Source organism: Pituophis catenifer, unplaced genomic scaffold (genome assembly GCF_029215685.1).
Source record: "Pituophis catenifer annectens isolate HBS135680 unplaced genomic scaffold, rPitCat1.0.hap2 SCAF_12, whole genome shotgun sequence".
Classification (NCBI taxonomy): domain Eukaryota; kingdom Metazoa; phylum Chordata; class Lepidosauria; order Squamata; family Colubridae; genus Pituophis; species Pituophis catenifer.
Window position 1 is genome coordinate 24,737,124 of NW_027256892.1, and position 10,853 is coordinate 24,747,976.

Genomic DNA, 10,853 nt, shown 5'->3' on the forward strand with positions numbered 1-10,853 from the left:
TTGTCTTCTCCTCTGGAGGAGAATTTCAAAAGGTCCTTTGAAAAACCAAGAGTTGTTTTCAATTCTTTTTGAATCCAGAGCGTGGGTGTGAACCTCCCTTCTTTTCCCTTCCTCTGGATTGGTCACAACGGTTGGCTGGAAGGTGGGGATGGAATTCACACTTTGGCAGGGCTTCAGTTGTGGTTCCATCTCCCGGCCCTTTGTGACTCAGCGTGCCCACACGGATCCCAGCCCATTTGGTAAACTCAACCTCCGCGGGACTCACGCCTGAGTAACAATGTGCAAACTTGGGCTGCCGAATTTAGTAGGAAAACTCCACCGGTGTGAAAGGCAGGGCAAACCTGGAGGAGAGAATAATCTAGCTAACCTTTTTGCCATTGCGTGCCAGGAGCGGGGGGAGGGGTTTCATGTGCATGCCCACACCCATAATTCTATGCGCCCTGCCCCCACGCATGCACTCACTCCCCATCCCCCACCCCCCGCTCCTCCCACTCCTGGCACGCCGATGGCACGGTTAGGCCTGTTTTTTGCTCTCCTCAGCCTCCAGAGCCTTTCTAGGAGTCTGGGGAGGGGCGAAAACAGCCTCCCCCCCCCCCCCGAGGCCCTCTGGAGGCTGAAAATGGCCGTTTGCCAACTTCCGGTCCTACCAGAAGTTGCCAAATGGGCCCTTTCTGGCTTCCAGAAGGCCTCTGGGGGGTGGGTGAGGAAGGTTGTTTTTGCCCTCCCCAGACTCCTAGAAAGGCTCTGGAGGCTGGGGAGAGAGAAAAACGGGCCTTCCCCACCACCCCACAAGGTCCTCTGGAGGCAGGAAACAGCCTGTTTCCCTACTTCTGGTGGGCCCAGAAAGCCCGAAAATCAGCTGGCTGGTGCACGCATGCATGCCGGAGCTGAGCTCGCGTGCCCACTGATATGGCTACACGTGCCACCTGTTGCACGCGTGCCATAGGTTCTCCATCACGGATCTAGGGAAAAGTTACCAGGGCATCAAAATCCTTTGGGGACCAAAGCCTTCGTCGTAACAAGCCACTTTGTTCCTTGTTCCAGGAAAAATGTGTTCATGTTCTCCCACGAAAAGCACCTCAGAGAGGAGTAAAGAAGTATTTACTCCAATGTTTCTCAGTCTTGGCAACTTTAAGATGTGTGGACTTCAACTCCCCAGAATTCCCAGAATGGCTGGCTGGGGAATTCTGGGAGTTTGAAGTCCACGCATCTTAAAGGGGCCACGTTTGAAAAACTCTGATCTAGTGCAACCTCTGGCCAGGACAGAAATTCTAACTCCTCCAGTATCTTCCTCATCTGCTCACTATCTTGGAAGGCGTTTCCTTCTGTAGCTCTCCTTTGACCTTGGCCTTTAACCTTGGCAAGGACAGGAAAAGCTGAAAAGCAAAGGCAGAACATTCTGGTGAGGTTGCACTGCAAAACGTTTCCATTTAATTTAATTAATTTAATTTAATTTATTAAATTTATATTCAAGAGAAATGGTTATCGGCACGGAAAGACATTTTTACTCCAGTTTTTGAAAATCACCCCTTGGATTTCTGAGCACGACTTGCTCTTGCGTTTGATTCAGAATGTTTCTTCCTTTCCTCCCTCTTTTTTCCTTTTCTTTCTTTCCTCCTCCCTTTCCTTTCCTTCTCCACTTCCTTTCTTTTCCTCCTCCCTTTCCTTTCCTTTCCTCCCTCTTTTCCTCCTTTCCTTTCCTTTCCTTCTCCATTTCCTTTCCTTTCCTCCTCCCTTTCCTTTCCTTCTCTATTTCCTTTCCTCCCTCTTTTCCTCCTTTCCTTTCTTTTCCTTTCCTCCCTCTTTTCTTCCTTTCCTTTCCTTTCCTCCCTCTTTTTTTCCTTTTCTTTCCTTTCCTCCTCCCTTTCCTTTCCTTTCCTTCTCCATTTCCTTTCCTTTCCTTCCTCTTTTCCTCCTTTCCTTTTCTTTTCTTTTCTTTTCTTTCCTTTCCTTTCCTTTCCTTTCCTTTCCTTTCCTTTCCTTTCCTTTCCTTTCCTTTCTTTTCCTTTCCTTTTCTTTCCTTTCCTTTCCTTCTCCATTTCCTTTCCTTTCCTCCCTCCTACTTTCCTTTCCTTCTCCATTTCCTTTCCTTTCCTTCCTTCCCTTCTTCTCTATTTCCTTTTCTCCTTCCTTCCTTCCTTCCTTCTTTTCTTTCTTTCTTTCCTTCCTTCCTTCTGTTTTTCACAAACCTGAGGATGCAGGTTTTTTTAGACAGTGGAAGACCTGTTCCATTTAAAGGTTGCAGAGCCCTTAGGAGATCAGGCTTCCCTAAATTATATCTAGCCGAGGAATAACATGGAGGAAGACGTGAGATTAAATACACCCAAGGAAGGAATGACTCTCTTTAATTGCCTTGCAGCATCTCAACAATTTCTCTGTTTTGGAGAGAAACCCTGGACTTACCTCTGCCATGGAAGGGGTGAAGGAAGGGGGTGGGAGCAGCGAGTCCTTCTCTGTTTTATTATTGGAGAGAAACATCCCCCCCCCCCAATTTGTTTTGCTTTGTTCCTGAATCCTTTTTATTCTCAGGTTTTCGGAGAATGCAGCGGAAACCTCCAGGCTGGTGAGGTTTTTTCTCCTCCCTGCACAGGTTGGTACAAAACAGACCCACCCACCCACCCTTCTCCTCTCCCCAGCACCCACAAAGGCGCGTACCTATTCCTATCAGTTTTCTTCTTGAATCCGGACTTACGGCTGGGCACGGGCATTTAATTGTGAAAATGGCCAATCCGCGTTGGGCAGGAGCTTGCTAAATGCAGATGAGCATCCAGTCTGGGTGGAGAAGGTTGGTGGGAGCTCACCAGCTTTAAAAGAGAGAGAGAGAGAGAGAGAGAGAGAGAGAGAGAGAGAGAGAAAAGAAAGAGAAAAGAAAGAAAAAAGAAAAAGAGAAATAAAGAAAGAGGGAGGGAGAGAGAGAGAAAGAGAAAGAAAGAGAGAGAGAGAGAGAGAGAGAGAGAGAAAGAGAAAGAGAAAGAAAGAAAGAAAGAGATAGAGAGAGAGAAAGAAAGAAAAAAGAAAGAAAAAAGAAAAAGAGAAAGAGAAATAAAGAAAGAGGGAGGGAGAGGGAGAGAGAGGGAGAGAAAGAGAAAGAAAGAAAGAAAGAGAGAGAGAGAGAGAAAGAAAGAAAAAAGAAAGAAAAAAGAAAAAGAGAAAGAGAAATAAAGAAAGAGGGAGGGAGAGGGAGAGAGAGAGAGAGAAAGAGAAAGAAAGAAAAAGAAAGAAAGAGAAAGAAAGAGAGAGAGAAAAAAGAGAAGAGAAAGAGAAAGAAAGGGAGGGAGAGAGAAAGAGAAAGAAAGAAAGAAAAAAGAAAGAAAGAAAAGAAAGAAAGAAAGAAAAGGAGAAAGAAAAAAGAGGAAGAGAAAGAATGAGAGGGAGGGAGAGAGAGAGAGAAAGAAAGAAAAGAAAGAGGGAGGGAGGGAGAGAAAGAGAAAGAAAGAAAAAGAAAGAAAAAGAAAGAGAGAAAGAAAGAAGAAAGAGAAATAAAGAAAGACAGAGAGAGAGAGAAAGAAAGAGAGGGAGGGAGGGAGAGAGAGAGAGATTCCAGCTGAGTTTGTGGTGTTGTTCTTTCTAGAGTGGATTTAAAGGCACTGGCTGCATTCGTTCCCTTTTCCTCTTCTTGCTAAACTAACTTATTTTGGGGTGGGTTCGTTTACAATCACGCGTGCTTTTATTTTTCCCTCCTGGCAGCTCTTCTTCTCTCTCTTTCCTCCAGAACTCCCAAAAGAAAATTCATCTTTTTATATCTCATATCAGTTCCTTATATATAATATATATATATATCATAGGGACGAGACACTGAGCTCGTCGATCGAAAGATCGGCAGTTCAGCGGTTCGAATCCCTAGTGCCGCGTAACGGAGTGAGCTCCCGTAACTCGTCCCAGCTTCTGCCAACCTAGCAGTTCGAAAGCACGTAAAAAAATGCAAGTAGAAAAATAGGGACCACCTTTGGTGGGAAGGTAACAGCGTTCCGTGCGCCTTTGGCGTTGAGTCATGCCGGTCACATGACCACGGAGACATCTTTGGACAGCGCTGGCTCTTCGGCTTTGAAACGGAGATGAGCACCGCCCCCCTAGAGTTGGGAATGACTAGCACATATGTCCAAGGGGAAGCTTTCCCTTTCCCTATCAGTTCCTTCCTGCCCCACATAATGCTCCAGGGTGTAACTGGGTTTTAACGGCAGATATGCAGGCATTTTTCTCCCAATTCTTAAGCTAGCAAAGGACCAAGAAACTTTGAGAAATTGAAACTGGGCAGTTGAGTTAAGAAGCAGCAAATCTAAAGAGCAAACTTGGAGCTCTTTAGAGGAATTCGGCAAGATAGAAATCTGAATGAAAAAAATGTAGTTTGAATAACATTTGAGGCAGGAAATCCTATGGGCTTGTTGGATTTTGGGATTTTGTCAGGCATACAGGTAGCTTGTCCTCAATTTACAATAGTTTGCTTAGTGACCGGCACTGAAAGACGTGACTTATGACCGTTTTTCATACTTATCCCCATAGCCACGAGATCAGAATTCAGATGCTTGGCAACTGACTCATATTTATGACCGTTGCCATGTCCCCAGGGTCACGCAATCCCCTTTTGCGACTTTCTCACAAGCCAAGTCAGTAGAGAAGCCAGATTCATTTAACGACCCGGTTACTCACTTAACAACTGTGGCAAGAAATGGGGCAACAAATGGGGCAAAACTCCTTTAACCAATGTCTCGCTTAGTATTTATTTATTTATTTATTTATTTATTTATTTATTTATTTATTTATTTATTTATTTATTTATTTAATTCGTATACCGCCCTTCTCCCAGAAGGGACTCAGGGCAGTGAACAGCCAAAATTAAAAGTACATACAATATAAAAGTTAAGATAATTAAAAAGAATTAAATCATTGGCTTCCCAATTTAAAACCCCCAAGTCTATAAAATTTAAAATCCCAATTAAGAACCAATTAGGCTAGGCCTAGTAACAGAAATTTGGAGCTCAAGTGTGTCAAGGGCTGCCTGTATTTTTAATGCACATTTTTGCTAGGCCAATGTTTTCCTAGATATTTGTTATTTGCCAGGCTAAAGTCTCTGCCAACATCTATTTCGCAGCAGAGCTGAGTTCTCCCGCCTTGCTTTCTTTTCTTAGTTCCTTACATCGATACGGCACGTGAATCTTCCTTATCCAGCTGTTTGCAACCTTGGCAGTTCCAGGACGGGACCTCCTGCGAGGAAATTCCCAATTATTTGGAGCAGCTGGTGGATTCGTGCCTTCAAGCTGAGCCACCGCTGGAGGTGCCCTTGAGCCTGGCACAGGACAACCTGCCCTGCTCACCTGAGAGCTTCCAGCCAGCCCTCACCTGCCTGGTACGTGAGTTTCTGTATCTTCAGATTTGGAGAGGGATGTTCCCATATCTATATCGCCTGGTCCCTAGGAGGAAAGAGCTGCTTGGGTGCAAGGGTCGCCATGGGTGAATAGGGGGCAATATAAATTCAATGAATGAATGAATGAATGAATGAATGAATGAATGAATGGCAGGTGGTTAAGGTATAAATGGAGAAGCGGCCAGGGCAGAGACAGAGAGATACAGAGAGAGGGGTAGAGAGAGAGAAAGACATAGAGAGATACAAGGAGAGAGGGAGAGGGGTGGGAGAGAGAGGGGAGAGAGAGAGAGATCAAAAGGATTTTGTGGTTCCCGGTGTTTTTTAACAACTGGTTCTCTGCCCTAATGACCAGCTAATGAGTAGGCGTGGCTAGAGGGTCATGTGACTGGTGGAAGTGAGTGACATCGAGTTGGCCACGCCCACCCAGGTTTTGTGGCTCCTGGTGTTTTCTTTTCTGTGGGAAACGGGTACAAATGGCTCCTTGAGTATTTAAGGTTGCAGACCCCTGGTATAAAACAAGGGGGCGGGGATTAATGCAATTTAGAGAATCAGCAGGCAATTCCTTGGCCAATAGAGATTTATTTAATAATTTCTCTGTTTTATTTTTTGCAAACCTGTCCGTTTTGCTTGAGGACAATGTTCAATCTTGGGACTCAGATTGTGCTCTCTTGCTTTAGCTCAGGGGTGCACACAACCTTGGCCAATTGAAGACCAGTGGACTTCAACTCCCAGAATTCCCCAGCCAGCCATGCTGGCTTGGGAATTCTGGGAGTTGAAGTCCATAAGTTGCCAAGGTTGGGCACCCTTGCTTTAGCTGATTGGCACTACCTGGTGCATTCTTCCTGGAGAGGAAGCCCTATTGGACCCAGCTTACTTCTGAGCTAACATCCCTTGATCATCCTGTGAATTCGGAATGAAATTTGCACATGGAAGAGTGGGCGTTTCATCCTTGTTTTCTTGTTTTAGGGTTCTGGATCCCCGGAGGCTCCTGATCCCTCCGGCTCCTTCGATTACAGCTATTCCCCATCTCAGATGCCCCCTTTCGCCCCACTCGGCTACAGCTGCCCAGCTCTGGATGGCAGGAGTTGCATGTATCCATCCCCGGAGGAACGTACCTGCCAGCCACATAACCACATCCCACACACCTCCGGCCTACCGACGTGCTACTGCACCCCGTGTGGTTCCCAGCACTTGGACACATTTCGAGCCCCCGAATACTTTCCCTACACCACCCTGGATTGCAAAGACTATGCCCCTTCGGTCTCGGTGGCAGACGACTTCTGGAAGGATAGGAGTTGGGATCTGTGCTATAGTTAGCCTGGCCGTCCGCTCTTGTGAATGCAGAAGTTTTATGGACTCCAAATGACACCTTTCTCAGGTCAACCAATACAGAATGAGCAGGATGCAAGCTTTAGGGCAAGGGTGTCCAACCTCGGCAACTTTTGAAGACTTCTGGACTCCAACTCCGAGAATTCCCCAGCCAGCCATGGGAGCTGAAGTCCATAAATCTTCCAAGCTGCTAAAGGTTGAACATCCCTCCTTTAGAGCAGGGGGTCTCCAACCTTGGCAACTTTAAGACTTGTGGACTTCAACTCCCAGAATTCCTCAGCCAGCTTTGCTGGTTCTTTAGATCTGGGGTCTCCAACCTTGGCAACTTTAAGACTTGTGGACTTCAACTCCCAGAATTCCTCAGCCAGTTTTGCTGGAATTCTGGGAGGAATTCTGGGAGTTGAAGTCCATAAGTCTTAAAGTTGCCAAGGTTGAATAGCTGGCTGAGGAATTCTGGGAGTTGAAGTCTACAAGTCTTAAAGCTGCCAAGGTTGGAGACCCCTGCTTTAGATTTTTCTGGAATTGATCAATGGGTTGATTAGTAAAAGAGGAAATCCTTCTCAAGCATGATTTGGGCTAAAGCAACCTGTCTCCATCCATCACGAAATAATCCACATACTGCACCCAAGAGAAGTGGATTTCTCCAATCTGTTCGGATGCCTTTGCAAACTGCCTTTTATTTTTATATAATTTGCAGCGCTCTGTATTCCAGTACCATCTTATTCAACAATTTTGTCCATTCTAGCATTTCCCATGCCATCAACACGTCACACATCCAATGGCTAAGAATGCACTTATATATTTTAAAAAAAACAATTAGTAAATCAATTAAGGTGATTTTATCCTCTAGAAATAACTGCCACAAAATATCGGAGTGTGAAGCAACGATGGCTTAACATTTACCCGTCGAAAGAAAATTCACCGGCGGTCTATTTGTACGTTTAAAATTTGCCAGCCCTGAAAATTTCATTACCTCCCCATTGAAGAATTCTGTGAGATCTGGAAGCTTGCAACGTGCTCGATAAACTGACTTGATCACTCTCATAAAAGTGACATGTATATTCTTGCATTCTGATCAAATACGTATGTATATATTTTCAGCGAACTGATAAGCATCTAAGTCAGTGATGGCATGTGCACATCTGGGCCAAAACCCGGAAGAGGAGCGGCCCAGGTTGCATGCGCGCCCCCGAAAATGAACTTCCGGTTTCAGCTACTGAACTTCCGGTTTGACCCAGCTACTTTTCCGGGTTTCTGGCGCTTATGCGCGCACGACAATCAGCTGATAGGCGCGCATGCTCACCCAGGAAAACGGAAGACCAGATATTCTAGTTTCCAGCACTGCCACATGCAAAAAAGCCAGCTGATCCTCGCGCGCGCATGCATGCCAGAAACCCGGAAGACGAATGGGCAACACTGCATGTGCCAGGAAACATGGCTCCATGTGCCACTTCGGGCACACGTGCCATAGGTTCACCATCACGGATCTAAGTTGAATTCATCTTAGGGTTTTTTTTTTTTTTCCTGTCGTGTTTCCTTAAGGAAGCAAAGAAACTTTTAAACCGCAAGCTGATGTTTCTTCTCCCATCCAATCGATGTGTAATGTTTTAAGATTCCATTAAATGAAGGTCAAGCAGTCAGCGGGGGGGGGGGGAAGGTGTGTGTGTTTTATTTGACCCATTTTCTCTTTTTTTTATGACTTTTCTTTTTTCTGAGTTCCGTTTGTAACTTTATGATTCACTACGAATAAACTTCACTATTGCTCTGGAAACTTTCAATAAAAGTAATTTTTTTTTTTTAAAAAAAAAAGAAGAACTCTAAAACGGCACTTTGAAATAAATAATACTAATTTTTTAAAAAAAGAACTGGAAATCAAATCCTCACAGTCGTGTTGAAGGGTCGGTGCCATGGTGATTTTATGACAGTGCAAGGTGAAATTATATAGAACAGGGATCTGCAACCTTAAACACTCAAAGAGCCATTTGGACCCGTTTCCCACAGAAAAGAAAACACCGGGAGCCACAAAACCCTTCCAGTGCCTGACTATTTCCTGAGCGGCCACCAAACTAGCACATGTAGTTGAATTAAATGTTCTGTTTTCTTCTGAAACTTTTTTCTTTTCTTGGATTTATCCACGGTTGGCCAACCGGGGGGTTGAAAAGCTCAATAAATTGCACGCCGGCGGGTGTCGCACATTGGAGGTTGTGATGCATATTTTGAGTGACAGGGAGCCGCGGCAGAGGGGTGAAAGAGCCACATGCGGCTCCAGAGCCGCAGATTGCTGACCCCTGATATAGAACAATAGCTGCTTCACTTTTATCACTTTTATTCCTTCTGCTGCATGAGCAGATTAACAGAGTTGGAAGGGACCTTGTAGGTCATCTAGTCCAACCCCCCCTCCCCAAGCAGGAGACCCTGCACCATTTATGACAGATGACAGTCTGGTCTCTTCTTGAAAGCTTCCAGTGATGAAGCTCCCACAACTTCCGAAGGCAACTTCTGTTCCATCGGTTGATGGTTCTCCCTGTCAGAAAATTTCTCCTTATTTCCAGGTTGAATCTCTCCTTGGTCAGTTTCCATCCATGATTCCTTGTCTGGCCTTCGGGTGCTTTGGAGAATAGCTTGACCCCCTTCCTCCTCTCTGTGGCAGCCCCTCAAATATTGGAAGACTACATTAAAAGACAAAGCAAACTTCTGACATGCATTTCTGTGCCAGCATCTATTTTGACACATCTTGGGAAGATGGGGGCGGGAGGGGAGGGAGGTATAACATATTTTATTTCCCAGTGTTTTTTTGTTTTTTGCAAAGTGGCATCTGCAAAGCAGTGACTCCTGGTGGAGATTGGACGAAGATTGCAATTTCGTCCCAGCTCTACAATAAGCGCTTTTAAAATCTATTTCCCTGTGTTGCTACCGTCTCTGTTGGCGCTGCCAAGGCCAGCTTTGCAGCCAGAAACCGAAGTGCATTATGCAAAAGAGGGGATCACCAGGTATGTAGGATTTCCTGAGCCCTGATTAAAAAAATAATAATTTCAGAAGCCTTGTTAAGCATCGTCACTCATTTCCTTCTTTGTTCCCAGAAAGACCAGCCCAGTCAAGGAAGTCACAAATATTGCTGAACCAAAATTAATTTCACAGCCAGCAACTTGGCTTGTATGCAAGGGGAGGCAGGAGAAAAATCCATTTGTGTCACCAATTTCGGCGGAACTTCCATCTCTTCACATTCCCTTCTCCGTTCACACAATCTGTTTAACCTGGTTACTCCCTCGTCGGAGTTGAAACTAACCAAGTTTAACGCTGCCCCTTCGCACAGCCATACTCGGCTTCCCAAATTAGTTTGTGCAAGAAAACGAAAGCAATCACATTGTGACCGGTAACCAAACCAGCCTCTGTGATTTGTAAGCCAGGGTTTAATGTTCACACATGGTGCAGACTAGTGTGGTTTCTAGCCCTTAAACTATGGTTAAAGAAAGCAGCGTAGGGGGAACACCTCTTGTATGCCAGGCAGATCAGGGTGAAGGCGCTGTAGCAGCACCTGGATGAAGTGACTGACCCAAGGCTCAGTTTCTCAGCTTTGACAACCATGGACCAAAGAGCAATGGATGGAAACTAATCAAGGAGAGAAGCAACCTAGAACTAAGGAGAAATTTCCTGACAGTTAGAACAATTAATCAGTGGAACAACTTGCCTCCAGAAGTTGTGGGTACTATATCTATATCTATATCTATATCTATATCTATATCTATATCTATATCTATATCTATATCTATATCTATATCTATATATCTATATCTGTTTTCTAAGGTTTTCGCGGGTGTTTGTATGTAGGTCTTTGGTTATTCGGGTTTTCTCCCGCGTAAAATTGGAAGTGTCTTGGCAACATTTCGACGAAGTCTCATTCGTCATCTTCAGGCTGGTGTTTTCGGCTTCGTGCTTCTAGGAGCAATGTGTGTGATCGCAGCTGTTAACTGGCAGTTAAAAGGAAGAAACAGCTGCGATGAGACTTCGTCGAAACGTTGCCAAGACATCTCCAATTTTACGTGGGAGAAAACCCAAATTTAATTTAATTTAATTTAATTTCCAATTTATATACCGCCCTTCTCCCTGAGGACTCAGGGCGGTGTACAGCCAAGATAAAAAACATAGAATACAAATATTAAAA

General features: G+C 45.0%; 1 protein-coding gene across 1 annotated transcript in view; it reads left to right on the forward strand.

The window, feature by feature from the left end:
* POU2AF3 (POU class 2 homeobox associating factor 3) overlaps window positions 1-6,679 on the forward strand; it is a 16,785-nt gene extending 10,106 nt beyond the window's left edge. The window contains exons 3-5 of the mRNA XM_070952325.1: window positions 2,530-2,563; window positions 5,127-5,344; window positions 6,329-6,679. Of these exons, the coding sequence (XP_070808426.1) occupies window positions 2,530-2,563; window positions 5,127-5,344; window positions 6,329-6,679 (603 nt within the window). The remainder of the gene's footprint in view (window positions 1-2,529; window positions 2,564-5,126; window positions 5,345-6,328) is intronic.
* Window positions 6,680-10,853: the final 4,174 nt, after the last annotated feature.